We start from the raw sequence: 21,860 nt of genomic DNA on the forward strand, positions 1-21,860 counted from the left end.
CCAGTCAGGGCACAGTAACAGGACAACGCACACTCCAAGGCTGACCCTACAGCGTTGGTCCAGAAAAAGGCAGACAATAGTGAAGTAAGAGTGAAGAAAAGAAAGTAAATCAGAACTGCATCTGCCTAGTGCAACCTGTGAACTCTGAGGCACAATAATTCCCAGGTCTCTCCTTCAGCAAGAACAGTTTTGTAAAACTTCTCAAGTAACCTGAATGTCATTTGCACAGATTTGGTCCTCAGTGTTTCACTTGGCTTGTAGCAGGGCAATTAGCAGCATAGTCCCTTTGTCCAACTGGCAGAATTATACTATGGTTAAGTAAACATGGGGCATGTACACTTTGTTCTCCCTCTTCCTCCCACAGGTATCCCTTCACACACTTTCAGCTCTGACACACAATTTCAATTAGTATCGGTTTTACCAAAAGTCAAAGGCAAAGTAATGAAACTGCACCAACAAAACACGTTACTTTCTTGTGCAAGAAGACTTCAGTCACTCCTGTGACAGACATTGCACACTGCAGCTATACCTTCTCTGTATGTATGCCTTTCTGAAGTTGTGTATAAACTATGCTACAACATTGTTGCTTATCATGAGTGCTGTTGCAGTAGGTTTTCATCACTCTATAAAGAAATTGGAGAGGAGATTTGAACACTGCTTCAAAAAGTCTAAAAATAGAAGGCAGCAATGATGGGGAAATAATTAGAGCACATGGTAGATGTGGAAGGAATGGTGGAAGATAGGCTGTAAACAAAACCACAATTAGAGAGCTGAAAAGCAAAAGTCACACTTTTTTAGGCCCTCTACCTTATCTGAATTCACTGCCTCTTAAAGGATCACTTGCCTAAAGGTGCTTCTGACATGCATTATCAGTTTGGAGAAACGACAATTACTAACCTTTTCTGAGTCTCTTCTGAGTTATCATGCCTGTCATGTGCACTAATTTAGAGTTGATACTCACCATTGCCAGGAATTCACATTTCACATTCAATTAAAGGCTTAAAGCAAAGGATCAAGCTGTAAAATTTTAAATCGGACTCAGTAGCATGTTGAAAATGTTTATCAACACTCATAAACAGGGTCCATTTCAGGCAAAAAAGACACATACAGAAGGCAAGTGACAGGTATGGGAGAGGTATGACCACAAGCGCTATGCAGATATTAAGACATTTCTTTAATTTGCAGTTGTACATTTTTGTGCCATAACAGTCACAGATTTTGACAGAGTATTAGCAACAACTCAGAGCACCTGGAGCAAGAATTGCTAGTGAGAAGGCAGCAAAACTAGAGTTAAGGGAAAGAAACAGCAGTTTTCCACAAAAAGTAATAGACATGATTGCAATGCAGATATTTTATTTCATGTGCAGTAGGCTGGGGTTCTTTTTTGTATATGGGGGAAAGTACAGCATCATGTCCTACTGCAATATAAAAAAGGCAGCTGATGTGGTGTTTTGCTTTGGTGGTGAGAGAGTATTATCACAAACACAGAGCAGTCATCAGCAGCCACTATTTTCTAGTTACAGGTTAGACAGCTACAGTATATGATTCATTTGTACATAGGAATAAAGGACATTCACATCTAGCATTTTGAATTTTTGCTACACAAATTACAGCAAGTAAAATTAGGATATGTACATATACGATTATGTAAATTGATAATAAGCAGAACACTCACCAGGAAAATGTATGAGAATAGACTCTAAGAAGAAAACCCTAAACCTTATACTTCATTAGTATCAGCAACTGACTAATTTGAATGAAGTCATCTGAACTTCAGACTGCGCCTTTCACAACCAAGTATGAATGACTGAAAACACTGATGTTCAGTGTTTGGCAGTTTTAATCCAAACTCAGTTGGCTTCCTTTTAACACTATTTTACCTTAATTTCAAGAAAATCTGTTCTATGTGGAATTCATATTACAGGATTTAATTAAAATTAAATAAATCAGATTAAACATTTAGAATCCAATATAAACTTTTCTGCCAGTATCTGCAGAGTTTTCTATTATAGTCTATAGAACTACAGCATTTTCTAATTAAACTTCTATCACTCCTCCACACATGCTAAAAATAAACAGCTCCAGCAACCCTTCATTCAAAGTTTCAACTTCACCTTTTGACAAGAAAAAGCTGTTACAATCTGAAATAAATTGTTTCTTCAGCTGCACAGGCCTGCCACCTCTCTCAGTGGAAGAGGTTAATTTTAAAAATCTTTAGATTAAAAAAGAAACTAATGATAGAGACAGAGAGCACTCATACAGTATTATCTGATAACAAAAATGTAAAAATTCCTGTACTCATGGCCAACAGAGGACACAGCTGTGTAGAAAGAACCTCCCAGATCATATTTTTACATGGGTTCTCTGAGAGAACACTGGAGCTTATCTTCCCACTCTCAAGGCACCAGGGATAGTCATATTTTCTCCTCAGTACAGTTTTCTAGTACCACAGTCATCAATGTTTGCAAGAGTCTTCTACAGAATGCATATAAAGATCCTTTTCCTTTTACTAGAAGGAAGATTTTTACACTGCATTTTAGGTTTGAAGGCTTCAGCCATTTGTCTTTTGAAGTAAATATTAAAAAAATATTTTTCCCCTTAAAAATGATAGTGCACAATGATAAGAAAATACACAAGTCTAAAAAAGTCTTTTGAATATTAAGACCAAAGCTATGAAAAGGGACTTACAAACCTCACAGAAGAACTTAAGGCAATCACAAGCCAAGCTTGATTAAAGAGTAGTGTTGGTAAGTAATTATATCTGTATTAGAATTACACTTTCTAATTCCAATCCTGGTTGCTCTATGTACACTGACGCTTTCATCTCCTGTGGTCCAGATGATGATCCTTTAATTCCACTAACCCTTAACTTTATACAGTGTAATATTTAGGAGGCAAAAGGTTTTCAGTATCTCTTTCCTGGGTCAGATAATATTTACCTCTGCCAAAGGCAAAATTTAAAATCAATATCTATTCAGATTTCTTTTTCATATTAGACTCTTCACTGGACTTGGGGAGTTTGGTGCTTTCCCACACAAGTGAAAGAGAGAATACTTGCAAGCCCCAAGTTTCAGTTTCTCCACCTCTCAAAATTACAATTCACTGTACTTACTCTTTGTACAAGCTAGTTTTCCTCTCCCATGACTGCTGTTGACATGTCTGGAAGAAGATGAGCTACAGGAAGTTAAGAGGACAATTGAGAAGGAGAAGACAGAACTATCTGAGGTACAGGATGAAGCTGCAAGGCACACACTGCACAATCGTGCTGGTTTCTAGAAATGCTGGTTGACAGAGCAGTCGTAGAGGGAAAGGAGACAGAACTGTGATGCTGTGGTCACCAGGACTTACCCCCATCCCAGCTGGTAGGGACCAGTGGTCTGTAGTAATCACCACATAGAAGACTGCGGAAAAGGCATGGGTGAATAGTTTTCCAGTAGCCAAGTGGACATGTGGTCTGACTCATTTGTTTCTCAAGTATTTCCTTGGGCAGACTCAAAGCTGATATATATTTCAAATGCCTAATTTCAAATACCAAATACCTACCTAATTTCTGCACAGGACTGTCATGAGGCCAGTTAAAGTTATAAAGCATTCAGCAGTTTCCATATTTAGCATGAAAGTGATTTTTCTTTTGTGAGAAAGGAATTCAAAGGACAGATAGGAAAAAAAATAATTAATGGGTTTGGTCTTATATAAGTTTCTAAGCAGAGTTAGTAATTTGGCTATTAATTACACAAAGCCATTTTATGAAACAAATGCTTTCAACACCCACTCAAGTTAAGAGTAATAGACTGACCAAAACCTGAGCTTTACTGGGATTTGAATACTGCCCAGTGTTTTTGATTACAAATGAAAGAATGGATGTGAAAACATAAATCTACATAAACCTAATTTCTTCGTTTCTTTTCCTTCTTCATTAAGTTTTAAAATCCATTCAATAAACGAAAAAAATTTCAGTATAACTTCTCTACTCCTTCTTCCATCTTGACAGCAAAACAAGTGCAGTTAAATAACAATTCACTGCAACAGAAACAATATTCCCATCACATGAGCCCAGTAATTTCAGAGACTCACAGCAGAAATTGCCCTGTTCTCTTAAGAACACAAGTGACACATTCAAAAACAAATGGCTTTTCACAAGGAATTAAGATGTGTAACCATATTTCATACCAAAGAAGGAAAGTAGTTGAGAAAATAGATGCAAGATGGTAAAGGTACGGACAAGTAAGAAGTCAATATAGAAAGCCATTCCTAGTGGTGTAGCAAATCTAGCAAGAATCCCAGTTTAGTTCAAGTAGGTGAAACACACCAGCCTTGCACCGCTCTGGACAAAGAAAAGTCATGGAGTAGCATTAACAATCCCACAACCTATCTTACATCTGTATTGAGGTCCCAAGATTAACAGCATTTCTCTTATATTACTAAATTTTTTTAAACATTTTCTTGTAATTGAAATTCAACTGAACTTATAGCTACTTGTTTATGCAAATAATTATCCAAGCATTCCTCTCTTAGTGCCAAAAGCATCAAAACATTCATAAGAAACAGTGGATTGTGTTAGAAGAGATATTTCACTAATTAATTGACATCAATGCTGGGTCAGTAGTTTTTTTACAAACAACATTTATTTGTGACTACTGATTGACAGGCCAATTATAGTTTGGTTAGCTGGAACTTGACAACCAACTGAAAATTTATTAACAAATGTTCAAACAGTACTATAGAACAAATGCAAGTTCAATCTAGGTCAAATATGCTACAACTGAACTCTGAAATAAGCCATTAAAAATGTCTCAGGAGGACAGAGCAAGCATGTTAAAGTGTATGTTGTAAAATTAAGAACTGTATTTAGCTGCCAAAGTGGTATGTCAGCAAAGATATGATAACTGTCTATCATATTGTCAGTTCCAGTATAATGGTATTTGAATAAAGCATGACTTGTAAATTTATTCTGAGTTTTCTCAAGTGCAATTTTAGTAAGAGTATCTATTTTCTTTTTAACTTTCTAAGTAAAAATCACTTAACTGCATGTACAGATTTCTTTTTCCTTCTTTAAACACGTACTTATGGTATTTCCAAAATGTTCATAATAAAAATCTTGGTATTTCCAGGCCTTTACACTGGCGAAATCTCACTCAAGTTCCAGAAACAGACAAAGACAAACTGTATTGCTTAACTATAAAGTAAAGGTAACTTTTTTGTGCAAAAGGCAGAATGTAACACTAGTTGAAAGTACTCAAGTAACATTAATGAAAAGAGATGTTCAAATGAAATAAAGAGAAACATCCTTCATCAAAACCCAAGATTTGAGGATACTGAAAAGCAGACAGAGAACTTTCTCATTGCTGTTTTCCAACTTCAGTGCAGTCAGTACTAAACACTACCTTAACAGAAAAACCTGAGAAAAACCTGTACAATTTCCTATGCTCATATGAAATCATCACTCTTTGTGTTCATAACCACAAAAACCTGAATAAATTATAATGTTGATAAAACATTATCCAGCTTAAAAACTCCCTCTCTGAAGGGGAACTCAAAATCTTTTTTGGAAACTTTTCTTGGAAATGACATGATAATATTCCTTCTTTCTTGACGAAAGAAACATTCCCAACATGCTTTCAAGGTCCTCTATCTCACAGCTCCTGAAAATGCAAAGAAGCTGGGACAGCTTGACCTGAGCAGTATGTTCCTGGTTCCACGGGCTCCTTGTAGAAGGGACAACACCAAGGTCATCCCTGGAGAAGAGAGGGGCTGGGCAGCTTTTGACAATTGCTGGGCTAGTGGAGGAGAGAGGGCTGGAGAGATTGTAGGGCACAACACAGGGCCAGGATGGGGCTGTGCTGGTGGACAGAAAGTCACATCTCAGGGGAAAGAGGCACAAAGACTTTGCAAAGAACTGGAAAGGACCATGTCTCACTGCTCCCAAACCTGTGCACTGGTTGTCAGCAAGGACTCTATATATAATATAGTCCATAGGGAATTTATGAATAAACATTTTGATTTCTCTTCTTACTGCTTTTACTCTTCTCTTTTTGTTTTATCTCTACTTAACACCTAGCTCTAGTCTTTTCTCCAGTTATGCTAGCTATCCTATTTTTTGTAACAGCTTCATTTAGAAAAAATTATATAGAAAATTATAGAATTATATAATTAAGAAAAAATTATATAAGCATATCTGTTTTATAAAGGCCACCCAGCATTCTCCATCAGCACTAGCAACTGTTACCCCCACTAGCAACAGGAGAACTGGATCAGACATGGTATGGAGATTCCATTTCCAAAACCTTCTTAATACTATTTAGTAGAGCTAAACAAGTTAGGGACCACAGATGAAGAAAGAAAATCTTCCAAATTTAATGATTAACATGTTCAGTATTATCTTGGATCAACAGGAAAAGGAGAGAACATTTTGGGACAAAAGTGACTTTGACACTTGACTTTCCAGTTGACATCTGCCATTTTCAGTTTGCCAGCCCCTAACACTTGACAGTGGTTTTTTAGCCATGTTGCAAATTTTAATCTACTGGTGCTATTTAATACACTAGTTTTAATCTACTATTAAATATTTTATCAATTAACTCTTCAAATCTCAATTCTGTAAAGGACTTTTACTAAATACAAGGTAGGAATAACCCAAAAAATATTTGTAAAGGCACAAAGACTTGGATTCTCCTGCAAATGCTAGCAGTTCCTGCTGCCCTGCTGGAGACCCAAATATAGCTTCTTTAGTAGGCAAAAGATTTCAATCTGATGGAGCTTATTTTCCTGCAGAGGAGATACAAACTGGATAGCAGTAAGCAAAGCACATTTTCTATTTTTATATTGTTTGTTTGATTTTAGGGAAAAAGGGATAGAAACTGAAAGGAAGTAAAAATGGAAAAGTATGTGATTACCTGGTATACCTGGTACTGCAACCATTCACAATTGTTTAAACATATTTTCTTCTTCCTATTCATCTCAATTAAATTTACTAACTTTTAAGACGTAGAGTCAGACAAAGCAACCTTTTCTGAACACAAAGGAATGCCTTCTGAAAGAAAATAACATTGTACCCTATCAAGCTGCCCTCAAAGCCACAGGAAGCTCTGTAGAACAATTCTGACGATGCAGATAATTTACATCAATGTGCGAAGAAATCCCTTACTGGAGACCAAATATGAATTTCTGGGTACATCATTGATTTCAACAGGAATTTGGCTGGAGCATGACTCATTATCATTTCAGGGGACTAAATTCATTAGGCTTTTGGGCACATTTGCAAGGGGAAAGTGGAGAGGGAAAGCCAGAGCTTCCTCACTATTACACACAGCTACCATGGGTCAGCCAGGACACCAGTACTTCTCACTGGCTGAAGTTCAAGCACAGAACAACAGAAGATTCATGCCCTGGAGATGCTGCTTGGACAAAATGGGCCTGCCATGTGAACACTTTCAGGGAAACCTGTCAGGTCAAAATTCTCTCCACAGATTTTGCAAGGGAAATGCTATGCAGCAACTGCTTTGTCGTAATAATTAAAGCAGGGAAAGGCATGTCTCTCCTACTGACCTCTCAGCTTGGCAGTGTCCACAGTCAAAAATGTCAGACTCACTGTTAAGCAGAAAATCCTGAGGAACCAGTGGCCTCTGCTCATTAAAGCATAATAATACACTATAGACAGGCTCTCCTCTCATCATTTGAAACCTCTAACAAAGTGTCATGGTTTAACTTCAGCCAGCAACTAATCCTCCACACAGGCACCAAGCTAATAATGTGTCAAATGGTTAGACTAAACAGGGATAGACTTCTCTAAAAAGCCCAGGAAAAAACACTTAAACCACTGATTTTATCAACCATATAGTATCTGTAGAATTGACTACATGAAACCTCAACAAAATGAAATTTTTATCTCAAGTTTCATTTTATGTATTTAGAGCCGCAACAGGAGAAAATTGCCTGAACATGTGGTTTGTTTGCTTGGGGGGTTTTTTGGGTTGTATTGTTGAGGTTTTTTTTCCACAAGGGCCTGTATTCAGCTGTATCCTGTGTCACAAGACTGAAGCAAAGGGCTCACAGAAAAAAAAATCTAATTCCCTACTCCTGCCCCAGGCCCTCCTGCATTTCATGTAAGATGTGTTCTTTACATCCCCTTCTGAGAGAACTTCTGGTCCCCCACCTTCTGCTGAGATTATTGAGCTGATTTCCAACCTCTGAAAAAATTCAACACTTAATCAGCTTCAGCAGCATGTGTAGCAGAGAAATAAAGGCTCCACTAGTCGAAGTATAAGGTAGCATGCTTGCAAACACCTCAGTGGTCTGAGATGAAATTTAGCCTGGAAGGTATAAGAGGAACAGAAACATAGACAAAGGGACACATGCAAGCTGTTTATGACCCAGTTAGAAACAGGCCAGGTACATGTTAAGCAGTTTAGAACTCCTTGCAGGAGTGCTCCATGCATTTATAGCTGTATGAGTTCCCTGAAGATAACTTTGCACTTTATGTACAGAATAGATGCCAGAAGAGCAGCTTCTCTTCTCATTGTTTTCTGTGGGTGAGTGGTAGGACAGAGCAGTTAGACCAAAGCAAAGAGTGGTTTTGCTTCCTGTTCAGCACCATCTAACAAGTCTGAAGCAGTAGGGACCAAAAAAGGAAACACATCACCGTGGTGAAGATCATGTACAGTACTGCCAGGAAAGACAATATAGTTCTGGAAGAACACAATAGAAATATGCCAAAACACCAAACACAACTGCAAAATTTAGTATTTGCACACGTCTATGCTGAAGTGTGTACGGGACACACTTTTTGGTAGCCTGCTCGTCTATGAAAAGGCATAGACAACTTCTATTTTATGTTCTATCTCTATAGGTGCATATGCAGGTCTAAAATTAATTTTGTGTTTGACATCAATAAATTGTATTTTATGTGGAGATCTCAAATCACTTTATGAATGTAAAAATAACTTTTCCAAAATTTGCCAACAAAAATAATAGAGGCACAGGAAATTTATGTGACCGTACCAAAACAGTGAAATCCTAATTCACCCAGAGGAGCAGGTGGCCTCAATACAGTTTTCAAGAATTTTCAGGCACAAAACTTCCAGAATTTTCATACTTCAACTGGATTTTTATTACTAATTTCCTCTATAAAGGGTGGCTGAACCATACATCTCTGCATGAAAACAGATTTTATTAGTGCCATCTCCTGGTGATAAAACAAAACTGAAAAATCATTAACTAGAGTTGAAGATTCTCGGAGTAAAGTGAAATTTTGGTCTTCTTTTTTTTAAGACTTGACCTGAGGCATCAAATTTTCCTCTCTGTAGACTTGGAGGATACAGAACTCATTAGCCAATTTCAGGATGACATAAATAAGTATCAGTGACAATGGAGGAAAACCACAAGCCGTCATCATAGTGAAAACAGGTGTCAGAAACCTATTGATAAATACATCGTATCCCCTTTATGGGGTTTGTCCCAGTCAGAAAGAATAATGGCTGGTCTAGCAAAATCAAAGAAATGTGAGCCTTACTTAAACCAACACCTTCACTATACTGCATTTTGGATTGCTGCCATTAATTTTAAATCTCACTGAGCCCACAAAGTGGAGGGTAAAGGCTATAAGACACAGTATGAGAGAAGTTAAAATACACTCAATGCAGAATGGGTAACTGTTGGCAACATGCCTAATACTCTTGAGTGGGTTTACAGTTCTTGTGTAATGTAGCTCCTTTTTGGCATTAAGCCTTAGACTCTTCAGGACATTTTTCTAAGTTGCCTGGGGCCTTTTTAACACATAGTCCAACATGCATTCTGGTATTACCAGCTTTTTTTTATTTTCTTCAACATTTTGTTCTTAAACATAATTCTGAATATTTAAGATAAAAACTGTAGAAGCACAGAGTCAAAGTAAATCATTCCCTTACATCCATCATTTCTGTTTAAGAGTTGCCTGAACATCATTTGTGATCAGGAGTTGAACCATGCTTGAAATAAGAAGGATAGGGGAGAAAAAAATAAGACTGAAATAAGCACTCTAAAGGAGTGCTTGCATCAGAATCTGTGCACTAGCTTTTACATAAAAGTTAAATAAACTTCTTGCACAATCTAGGAGAGGCATACCAACAGCAGCAGTGAACCTGCTCAAGGCCAACCAGGACTGCTGGTTGTCCAGCCCCTAAAACTAATTGCTGATTTAAACTCAAGGAGTCTTACATTCACAGCTGTACTATTTTGAAAAGTCCTAGACAAGAGAAAAGAATCCACCAAGGTCCATCCTTTTTGTCTACAGGATGGATTTCCAGAAACAACTGCCAGAGCTGCAATGCCAATGCATTCCTTGCGTTGATGGATTATATGTTGTTTTTTAAAGCATATCAAGGCCACCAAAAGATTTGCAAAGCTGAAAACTGTGTCAAGCTGAATAAAACTAAGATCATTATCACTTACTTCTTTACACTCAAATATCATCAATAACCAGGCTTTAAAACTGCCTGGTTATTGATTATAGAAAACAACTAAAAAAGAAAGTGAGTTTTGAGTAAAGCTTTCTGCATAAGGAACTGCACAGAATACTGATGAATGTCTTTTTTTCAGACTGCGCCAACTGACACATAAAAACAAAAGTACTAGAGAGCAAAGTAAGTATGTTAAAGAGATTTCAAGTGTGGCTCAAGCTGCTTACTGATTAACACTTCAGCATATAACACTCCTCACAGACCTGTGTGGTTATTGTTCAAAAGTGAAACAAGGCTCTTTTGGCAACTGGAGACAAATTATCCTTGCTGACCAAGTTCACAGTTCTCACACAGCTTAGTAGCACTGGAGCTGTTTCTTCTTCCAGAGTCTCTAAAGGGAAAATCAAATAAAATAAAATACCAAGATGCAATGTCTGTCACCTATTTCCAGGATAAGAAAGAGCCCTAATGATCTCTAGCAGAAAACAAGCTCATCTTACACATGAGCTAATTGACTCATTTTACCATAAAAAAATTACAGTCACATTTGCAAGAAAGCAGAAAATAAAATACAGAATTGTCTTTATGTCAAGGAATGGACAACACTACAGAAAACTCAGAAATGGAAGATGACAGCTGTCTTTTAATGCCTAGAAAAGGACAACAAAGGAGGTCCATGACTATCTGCACAAGTTTCTGTATTTCTTATTGAAGTTCCCCATCTGGGGGGCAGATGTCCAGATTTGCTTCCTCAAGCTCTATTTCAGGTATATTTATTTCAAATCTTCACAACTATAACACAGTCTTCAACACACACCCATATGCTGACTGCACTGGTTTCAGCAGAGCTGACAAGGTAGAACAAAAGGCCAGACTGGTTTCAAGGCTTGAACTCCCCTCACATGAATGTCACCTGCTGCCAGGGAGAACGAGGACACAAGGAGATGGCTAAGGCACTCACAACAGTGAGACGCGCGCAATTACTGAAAATCCTGCCAGACACACCAGCTCAAACCATATTCACAGGAAGACCAAAAAACGGGTTTTCTGGCCACCTCTTCCCTCCCCCTGTCCACGATGGACCTCTCCACCTGGCTGTGAGTGCAGTGGCTGGAGGTGTGGCAGCTGCGCTGATGTCACTAACAGCATGACAACATGACATTTTGGTCACAGTAAAAATTCTTCATCAGTCAAATCCAGGCCTCGTTAAGACTACAACATATTGCACTACTCCTCCTAAGCTTTGAATGAATTGCCATAACATGACAACTATGACCTCTGTGATTCAGATTAAGGACTCAGCTTCCCAGGCTGGATCCTCCCTCCCGCAGTGTTCACCAATAATGCTGAGGGAAAAATCAAAAGTGAGCTCCCTAATTATTCCCACAGCTACCTCCTGCAACTACCTACACCAGCAGGGATATGTTTATCTTTAATATTTTTCAATGAACTTTAAAAATATATTTTCATTGACTGAATATGAGAAACAAATAGAAGTGTTGAACATACTGGTGCTTTCAGAAAGTATGTGCTGTTTTCAGAAAGATTTGGGATTTTTATTACAGCATGAGACATGAAAACACTCAAAATATGCCTGAACATGGTCCAGCTCACACTCACAAATCCATTGTCTTCACACAGGAATAAACAGGACAAGCAACAAAAAGAGCTGCTAGACTTCCTAGAAAACAAGATTACTATTCAGATGTGCATAAAGTGTAGATATGCTGGTACTAAATCCTCAAATATGTAACTTTTGGACATCACTACACTAGATCAGAGTTCTAATTTGAAGGGCTTGAAATGTACACACCTTAAAATCAATTACTTTCTTAATAGAACATTCAGTTAAAAACTGGCTTTTTAAAATTGTATTATTTTTCATAACAAAATTTCTGCCCAAAGAGCTGCATTGATGAGAGATGTTGAAGTGCTGGTATCTGAAGTCCACAGTATTTCACCATGTCCATAGTGTTTATACATAACCTTGCCTAATGCCAGCCCTTCAGATGACTTTTCTACTTGCTAGCCTACCAAAAAAGTTGACTATATTGCATTTGTGCAAGCTAATCAGGCCAAGAAGGAAAGGAAGAATTGACAGCATCTAGGAGCAGAGCAATCGGGCACAGCAGACACAAATCCCAGTTCAAACTCCACAAACCAGGGGACACAAAACAGAGAAACAGGCTGATGTTCTCTTCACCTTCCCATGCTGCTCTGCAACACATACTGTAGGTGAGTTAGCTATTAAGCAGGGCTACTTTAAAGATCTCAGTAGTTTTTAAACATATAATTTTGAAGACAGCAAGAGTCAGACTCTGCCTGAAGTGAAAGAGAGAAAAGTTCCTCCAAAACTATCCTGTGGGGAGTCCACCTCTTTCCACTCTGTGTGCTGTGGATTACACACACCACCTCCACCACTCTGAGCACCAGATCAGAGTAATCCCAGAGGTCAGGCAATGAATATGTATATGTATTACCACCAGTCTGACTCAGCAGAGCACTCAACAAGCTAGTTAACTTTCAACTAGATCTGGAATGATACTGGTTCAAGTATCTGGAATGATACTGGTTCAAGTCTGCAAGCCTTTCAGAAGAGGAATGGACTTCCTAAATTTTGAAATGGAAGTAGCAAAGTAAAACAGGAAATTGAGAGAAGCAACATGCTCGTAATAAAATGGGAAGTCTCTCTCCTTTTCTCCACTTTCACTTGAATATCAACCTAAGCATTTTTTCATTTATTTAATTTATTTCATTTTAAACCATTTAATTATTTTCTATACATTAAATTCTTGTGTCTGTGTACATTAAATTTTGAAAATATTATTAAAAACTCTTCCAAAGGAATATTCTCATCTCCAGCATGACCAGAGTCAAGAAGTATTGCAAACTTAAATGTTCCATTTTGACTTCTAAGACCTAGGAGCAGACGGTCAAGTACGTTTTCACCTGATGCACAAGCACTTAAAGAGAACAGACTCCAAATTTTGTGAGTGTTATGCTTCATCAATTTCTACAGCATAAACAGTGGTTCAAGAAATGCAATGCAAATCTGTGGTTCAGACAAAGCACTCTACAGCCTGTCCAGCCTAGACACCTTGAAAAAGCATGACTATTGCTGCTTTCATCAGTAAGCAGCTGTTAGTCACCAGTGGAAAGGTGTGTTCATCCATCCAAGGAGTATTCCTGATAGCACTGACAAAAATTCTGGTGCAATAGAACCTAAAAATACTCTCTGGATTTGTTGAGTCAAAAGGTTAGGTTATTTTGCTTATAAAGAATCTTAGGACAACTCAGTGATTCCGAGCAACTGCTGTGCAATACAAAGTCCCTGAACATAATCAAATTATGAGTTTCTGTAGTGGAAAACATCAAGACATCTTGTTGCAATGTCTCTTCCTTTGTAGGAAAAGGGTAGTAAAAGAAGTGACTGGTTTCCATCTGCTTAAACCAATACCATCTGTATATATGCGATTGGAAAAAAACTGCTATTACTGATGGCAGTAGAAAAATGAGTATCATCTTCACCTCAGCACAGGGAGAAAGTGTTTGAAAATTCTTGCTGGTTTGTCTTTAAAACCTGGGTCTGGCAGTTCTGGGGGCTGTGGGACTTGTAATAAAGGGTCATTTTCTTTTGTAACCACAATTTAGGGCAGGAGAGTGAATAGGACTGTCAATGGTGCTGGTCTGAGGAGGTATTCCTCCTCCAACTGCAGGCTGGCAGACAAGTTTCCAGTAGCTGGGACGGGGGTGCTGCTATTTGAAGATGGGCAAGGTGCTCCTGCATGAATTCTAGTTGGTGAGATCTACTGTCCACGGATGATCCTAGGTCCCTGAGGAATACCTGATGTCCAATAGCTCATACTGTATGATCTCCCGTCACTTTTTAAGAAGTTAATGTAATCAAAGTGTGCTTTTACAGACCCATAGCTATGACTGATATAAATCCAAAGTCAGTGAGAAACCCATTGTGTATTATGCCTGTTTAAAAAAACATATAAATAAAAACAAATTATATGTTAGTAAGTAACAGATGAAAGAGCTCTGCACGTGACTGCTAATTTTGTGACTTTACTGGTTACAACAAACAAAGTACAAGCTCTATATGGTCTGTCAGGAAGAAAGAATAAAGCCAAGCAATGACTTAAGCTCTAACACAAAGAAAACCTTTTTTTTCCTTTCTCCACTCTTCAAAAAGCTGAAGTTTGCAATAAGGTCAGCTGCCTTCACATTATCTAAATAAGCCATAACATTAAGTGAATGCTGACCAAGTACAATAAGGCAGCCAGAATTGAAAAGACCCTCTGACAGGGAATTGTCATTAGGATGAACTCATCTATTGCAATTTTTTCTGCCATCTCCTCAGTCTATGCTGAAAAGCACTTGCAGTAGGGAAGCACCTGACAAAACAGGAAAAATAGCAGTTCACATTCTAAAGGATATGCATAAAACAACATGAAAAGAAAGCAGCGAAACCACAGAAAAGCGTCTGTGGTTCCTCAAATTCTGTGGCACTTCATAACACAGAAGTACCAGAGGAAAGCACAGCACAGAAGCATTCATAAACACAACTGCAATCACTTTGAAACTGAATGCTTATTATAAGCCTATAGATATGCCATAATTGAAATATAACCACATAGTAGCAAATTTTCAAGGATATCTTTCCAATTACACCAATAAATTTTGAACTCTGACTTTTCATCATTTATGTTTCTTATTTAATCTTAGAAGACAAGACTGGTAAGGGGTCTGAGAGATCATCTCAGCCACAACCTATGCCAAGGCAGAATCAACTAGATATAAACATTTCCTGACATAAAAAAGATTTTTAGGTAAAAGCTTCACTTGTTAGTGTAGGTCACTGGGCTAAGATATCATAAAGATGGGGTATAACTTCAGCCCTAATTCAGCTGAACAGCTCAGGTCCAATTTTCATCACTAGGTTCATCTGTTAAGCATTAAGCACATGTTTAAGCAGTTTGTTCAATCATAGACTCAGTGCCTAATTAACTTGTTCTGACAAATTAAGTTGACAGCAACAAAACTTCTGAAGTATGGTTTCAATCATGGTTTTAATTCGTATATATATTAAGGTTTTAATGAAGTGTTATGGTCTTCTCGCAGTAAAACACTGAACTGTAACTTTATCTTCAGCACAAAATTTTCAACACTGAAGCCAGTAAGATCCCAATCAGAATATTCATCACTGAATTTAATGTAAAACCTTCATACTTAAACCTTTGCTTACTCTGATTCTGCAATATCTCCATTTTCTCCATCTGTGAACAGTCAAAAACACAAAGCATCCTTTTTATTTCACAAAACTGCACTCACAGCATACTTCTAGACTGAAAGTCATACAATTGTCTACAGAGACATCTATGCATAGTTATTCACACACACTTCCCAGGTAAAACTCGCTAAAAATCAAAGGCCTAAGCATGTTATCTTCAAATGAAAGAGCAAAATCCCTGACTAGGAGAGATATGCCTGAACCTCACTTAAATGGCCATAAAAGTCTTATTCTACATACTATTTTTGATTGTTACATTTTTATGTTGTGGGAATAAAAATTGTCAAGTACAACAATAAAAATCAGTATTACTTATTTTTATGCCCACGTGAAGCATAAATCACTCTCTCCAATTCAGTCAAGGACAGGGAGAGCTGAATGTTCTTAAATTCTCAGAGTTTATTTTAAAAGCAGAAAGTCCCTTGCCTTAACACAGGTGACTAAGTCTTTAGAAAAGAACACACACAAAAAAAAAAAAAAAAAAAAAAAAAAACAAAAAAAAAAAAAAAAAAAAAAAAAAAAAAAAAAAAACAAAAAACCAAACAAAACCACCACAGGGCATGTTTTTCTGGCAAGGGTTTATACTATGTCACTATAAACTGGCTACAAATAAAAGTCATTCTTCCCTGTAGTTCTTGTCTGCAATTTTAACTACATTGGAAAAGTACAAATATAATCAAGAGAATATTATAACATACTGAATGCATTAGTTTTACTCAACAAAAGCACCTTTAGTTTAATCAACATAATTTTTCTACATAGGTTACACAGACCTACAAGGCTTATAAAACTGAGGTTGATATGCAACTTGTGTTGTTATAATGCTGGTGTCCCTTGCTATTCTTATCTAGAGACATCTATCTTACAAGGAATGACGGCGTATATAGAATACTATCATCTATTCTGTATCAACTATAGAATACTATCATCAATACAGTGTATAGAATATTATCATCTTTTCTCATTTGATACTGTTGTGGTTTCTCTACTTGAAGAAAGACATCTGAACTCACAATTTCCTTTCTCATGTTAGCAAACTGGTTTTTGAAGCAATTAACCTGCAAAGCAGAAACAAAACAAATTTTTTTTTATAAGAGTAAAACATGTTAAGCCATTCTTCTGCATTTTCTTCCCCTAGTCTCCATTCATATTCTACCATGAAAATGTATAACATTGCATTGACATGCAAATGAATATATTATTTCTTTAAAATGTTAAAGCACCTTGGAGAGCGTAAGTCTTCTCATTTTAAAAATTATTATTTTGTGGTATTTTAATATCAATTTCCATCAGGAAATCAGGACCTTCTCATGTTAGTGGCCAAACTGTATGAGACCAAAGCACCAGATTATCTAGAGGTGCATTAAACTAATTAAATTAGGACATGAATTATTTTCTAAAAGTCTAACTACCTTTTGCATCAGATCCATAAACAGCTACCCATAATAGTAAAACCCCATACACTTCTAATAAAAGTGATCTTGGAAATTGTGAGAGTACAGCGCAAAATACAATGGCTTATTTAGAAATAAGCTTTGCAATCCTGAATAGGGTTGAAATTTTATGTGCTAAGTTAAAACACACAAAAAATCCCCCCAACAAACAAATAATAATAATAATCTGAAATTGAATGGCTGTACTGACAAATTACTTTGTTCTATCAAAGGAACAGAAGCACTTTCCATCTTTGAATGAAATATTTCTGTCCATCAGTAAGACACTGTGGTGACCTTTTTGTGCTCCCACAGATGTCAAAAGAACAATTATGTCCACTGCTTTTAAAGTCTCTTTTTTCCTAAACTGACATTACTCAAAGTTCTATGACTCTGCATCAATAACATTATGACAACATAAGTGCTCAAAATCCATAGCAATGATTCATAAATTCACTTTCATAAAAGTAAAATTTAAATTCCAGCTGAACTGAAGCCTTGGAAAATCCAAACATTAATCCTTCAGAAAGTGAAACAAAAGAATAATTCACAAGTCTATGTCTGTGGCACAGTACACTATATCATCTACTTTTCTAGTGCAGTTTTGAGAGTTTTAGTCAGAGTTGGCTTACTGCTTCACCCACTGAAAGAAGAGGTAAAATACTTTTTAATTTCAACAAAGCAATTTCAACTGCAGAGATCAGTATAAGGAATAGTAAATCCAGCCCAGGAGATGCTTTCATGGAAGTAGTTACCAGACACTGGTATTTTGCACATAGAGTAGCAAGCACTATCCCAAAGAAGACTGAAAGACAAGGCACTGAACATCCTATTTTTCCTTCCTATATTTCTACTGGACACGTCTCACCTCTACAACAGCTACCAGACACTACAGAAATCAAACATGAACCATAACCCCCCCCTCTGCGACTGTACATTCTAAGACTGTGAGTGCCTGCCCTCATCGCAAACGTGAATATGGACAGCCAAGATTCTCAACATGTTCCCCTCAACAATTTCCTGGGCAAAATTCCAGGAAAAAAGTTTACTTCCTCCCAGGGCTGAGTAGCCACATGGCCACCCAAAGGGTCTACCTACCCTTTGAGCTCTATTCTCCCCTATCAGCCCTTCTGCCTATGCATGGCCATGGTTTTTGGAGCATCATCTCTCAGTGGCACCACAGTGGAATACTCAGAAGTATTGACATCACACCCCTGATGGGACAGTCTGGGTGGACAGGATTGTGATAGAGAGGGGGAAGGAACAGGCACCAAAAGCTATAGGGATGTTTTGCCTCAGCCTCACTGACTCCTGAGGTTTTTGTGTCTCACAATTGCTTGTGAGAAAGACATACACTAATATAGGTGTAAACCACCATGCATTTTCTAAATAGAGCACACATGCATTGGAAGTGTTACAAGTTTTTTTGCAGTTATCTGGCTCTAGTTTGTAGAACAGAGCATGGTAATAAATTCTTCTTGAAAAGGAAAACCACACAGAGATTTAACTAGGCAACAAATAACAACTGAGAGTTTGAAATTAGGCTCGGAACAATAGGTACATTAAGAATCCCAACTGCAATAAAGGAAGACAATGTGCTTTCAAAACTGGGCCTAAAAAATAAGCTTTTCTCTCAATTTATATAGAATACATTCCCCACCCTCCATGTCTGCCAGCATCTCAGAACTCACATGCTACTGAGAATCGTGAATACATCATTATAGCACCACTCTTTTGGTAATTTGTATCTATTTCCTGACAGCAGTATTCTTGAAGTACCACAGGGGTCTTCATTCCAAACTGCAGTACTCTGAAAATATCACATTTTTCTATGGCCCAGGTCATCAGCCAAGGAAAGCTAGAAAAGGTCACGCAATCTGAAAGTTTTTAGTTCTCACGCATCATCAGAATGTCTCTTGATACTGCACGAACAAGCAAGTCAAATGACAGCTAAAGATCTTCCACAGCACTCAAGGAAACCAGTCCCCAAATATGATTGAGTTTCTCAGAGCTAGTAAAATGAAATCTACTAATTACTTATTACTTGCATCACTATAATTCCTAGGAAGATTAGTCACAGAAAGGAATGCCTTTGTGCAAGGGACTGTACAAACACAGAGCAGAGCACAGTCATTGATACTGCTGCAACTGCCACCAAAAGAGCAGCCGTTATCAGTGGACAGGATGATGTATATCCTAGTGTAGTTAACATTTTTGCCAGTCTGCCCAAGAAACCTTCTCAAGTTTATTATGTTAATTAAGATCTCCTACACTTTCCTCTCTACTAGGACCTTAAATATCAGAGCAGTGCTACTGCTAGTGGTTGCTCCAAAAACACAACATGAGCTTTCCGGAAGCAAAGTGTTTCTCAGCAGGGCTACCTACAGCCCTCAGACAAGGTGCTTGAAAAACCCAAGACAAATAAGGTAACACTGAGCACCTGAGTCTGAGGCAGGCTTTCTGACGTGCCATCAGTAGCTGCAGCATCCTCACCTAGCAAACAAAGGTTACTGCAAGCCCTGATTCGTGCATCTTTTACTCCCAATGCTGCCTTGTTCACTTTGCCTATAATGGCTTTGAACTTTCCAGGAGCACAGGCACAATTGCTAATACTGCAGTGTCAGCAATGGTGAAAACTTAAATCCATGCAGGACGCAGGAAACCACCAACAATGTCCCCGTGTGAGCCGACGGCAATGCGGAGGCAGAGGTATGGGGCCATGGACATCTGTCCTGCCTTGGTTCCTCCGCTAAGAGCACCCCTCGTGGGGCAGCGCAGGAAGCCAGATACTCTGTCCGCTTGATGGCCCGGGGGACAGCTACCGCTACCCTTACCACTAGCACGGCTCACCCCACAGATCTCGCAGCAAAGCATGAGCAGCTTCAAGGGGACAAGGGAGGAGAGCACAGCTATAAGCCATGAATTTCGAATCTTCTAAGTTTAAGTGGCTGGAGTTGCTAGCAACATACAGGCCGGCAGATGATGAGAGCTGTCAACCTCACCAAGCACGACACGTCTGGTCTCCTGCGGACGGGGACAGTCCCTGGATGCGAGGAAGCCCCGGGCGGGACACTGCCCGGCATCAGAGCCACGAGCCTCCGCGCGGCAGCTCCGCGGGATGCACATCACTGCGGACGGCGCCCCCGGCCGCTCCCGGCTTCCCGCCCGCGCCGCTCCGCAGCCTGCCTCCGCGGGTACCTATCTCCGCTTATTCACCAGTAGGATGACAAATCTCCCGGGCGTGTGTCTGTCCCGTCCTTCCAGACAGAGCTGCGTCCCCATCTCGGCGGCGGACCGGCCGGCGAGGTGAGTAACCGCGAACTGACGGCACCACAACAGCGTTTGTTTTGCTTTCCCTTCTCCTCCGCCCTCCCCGCGCTGACACGGAGGCCGTGAGCCGCCGACTCACCCTCTCCCCGGCGGCGCGGGGCTGGGACCAGCTCCGGCGAGCGGGGCAGCGGAGGGGCCGTGCCGTGCCGTGCCGCGCCGTGCCGTGCCGTGCCGTGCCGTGCCGCGCCGCACGCCCCCGGGCGCGGGCAGGCTCGGCGGGGCGCGGCGCCGCCGCGGGGCTCCGGGCACTCACCTCCCGCCCACCCCGCCGAGCGCGGCCGCCCGTGCCCCGCTGTCATGTGCCCGCCGTTAACCCTTCCCGCGGGCCGGGCTGGCCCCGCCGAGCCGCGCCTGCTCCGAGGGACGCGGGGGGTGCGGGGGGACACGGCTGTGTAGGGCCGAGGGTAGCCGAGGGTCTGGCAGGCGGTGGAGGGGCTTGATGGGGTGGCCCTGTAGGGGCTGGAAGGTGCCGAGGGGGAGGCTTCGAAGGGAGGCGGGCTGCATAGGCGCTGGAGGGGATGAGGGAACGGGGGGGTGCGCTGGAGGTGTTTGCGGTAGGGGAGGCGGGGGGATTTTGTGTCTATGTGTAACGGGACCGGGGGGAGCTGCGGTGCTGCACCAGCTCTGAAGGAGGAATGTTTAGAAACTCGAGGGGCTGCTGGTTCCCTGGAGGATAGTCTGGGGGCCAGACGCTATGGGCTTTATGGGGAATGCGTGGGGGGTTCCACGGAGGCTGTAAGACCTAAGCTGTGTGTGACGTGTTCCAGAAAATGAAATGATAGGGCAGGGCAGCAGGTAAACCAGAGGAACAGGGCTTTGGAAGTGGGAAAGAGGATGAAGGGGCTTAATGTCTGGTGGCTTTTTCCACCAGGCATAGAAAGCTGTTATATGCGTGCAAGAGCCTTTCTCAACTAGAAGGAAATCTGACTTGGAAAGACCGCAGGATTAGCAATGTGATAGTGTGAGCCGATGTCAGTATTCTTGGCAATACCCACTTCGAGCAAAAGCACAGGGATGCTGTGGCCCCAGGTTGATGATCAATTCTTGCTGCAACAGTTGCAGCCAAGAGATAAATGCTGTGAAGAGCACCCACTGCTCTCAAAAAAGCCTCCTACGCATGTAGGATAAGGCCCAGCAACTGAAACATGTTGGTTCTTTCAGTTTGGATCCATCTTATTCCCCTTTGGTGTAATTGGGGAATTGAGAATATAAATGAGCTGAAGCTAGAGGTGAATGAAGTGGCTGAAAAGCCAGGCTCAGAGAACAGCAAATTAATAAATCACTCTACCAGCATGAGCACATGAGCATGCAGACCTCATGGCAGAGCGTCCTATCAGCCAGGGAGTCTCCAGCAAGGGAGCCCACTAC

At 39.9% G+C, this 21,860-nt stretch overlaps 1 protein-coding gene across 7 annotated transcripts in view; it reads right to left on the minus strand.

Moving 5' to 3' along the window:
* The window catches only part of GLIS3 (GLIS family zinc finger 3), a 202,290-nt gene that overhangs the window by 139,543 nt on the left and 40,887 nt on the right, over positions 1-21,860 (minus strand). Inside the window, exon 2 of one of the 7 annotated variants that reach the window (XM_064405115.1) lies at positions 10,697-10,824. The exons of 3 other annotated variants lie outside the window; for them this stretch is intronic. Coding sequence is in view for 1 of the 4 variants with exons in the window: in XM_064405111.1 (XP_064261181.1) it covers positions 20,572-20,791 (220 nt within the window). In the remaining 3 variants the exon portion in view is untranslated. Of the gene's footprint in view, positions 1-10,696; positions 10,825-16,742; positions 16,787-20,131; positions 20,248-20,571; positions 20,977-21,860 lie in introns of those variants that run through there. 3 more of the 7 variants (XM_064405111.1, XM_064405117.1, XM_064405116.1) reach the window with 3 other exon arrangements.

The sequence above is a fragment of the Passer domesticus genome, chromosome Z, assembly GCF_036417665.1.
Source record: "Passer domesticus isolate bPasDom1 chromosome Z, bPasDom1.hap1, whole genome shotgun sequence".
NCBI lineage: Eukaryota > Metazoa > Chordata > Aves > Passeriformes > Passeridae > Passer > Passer domesticus.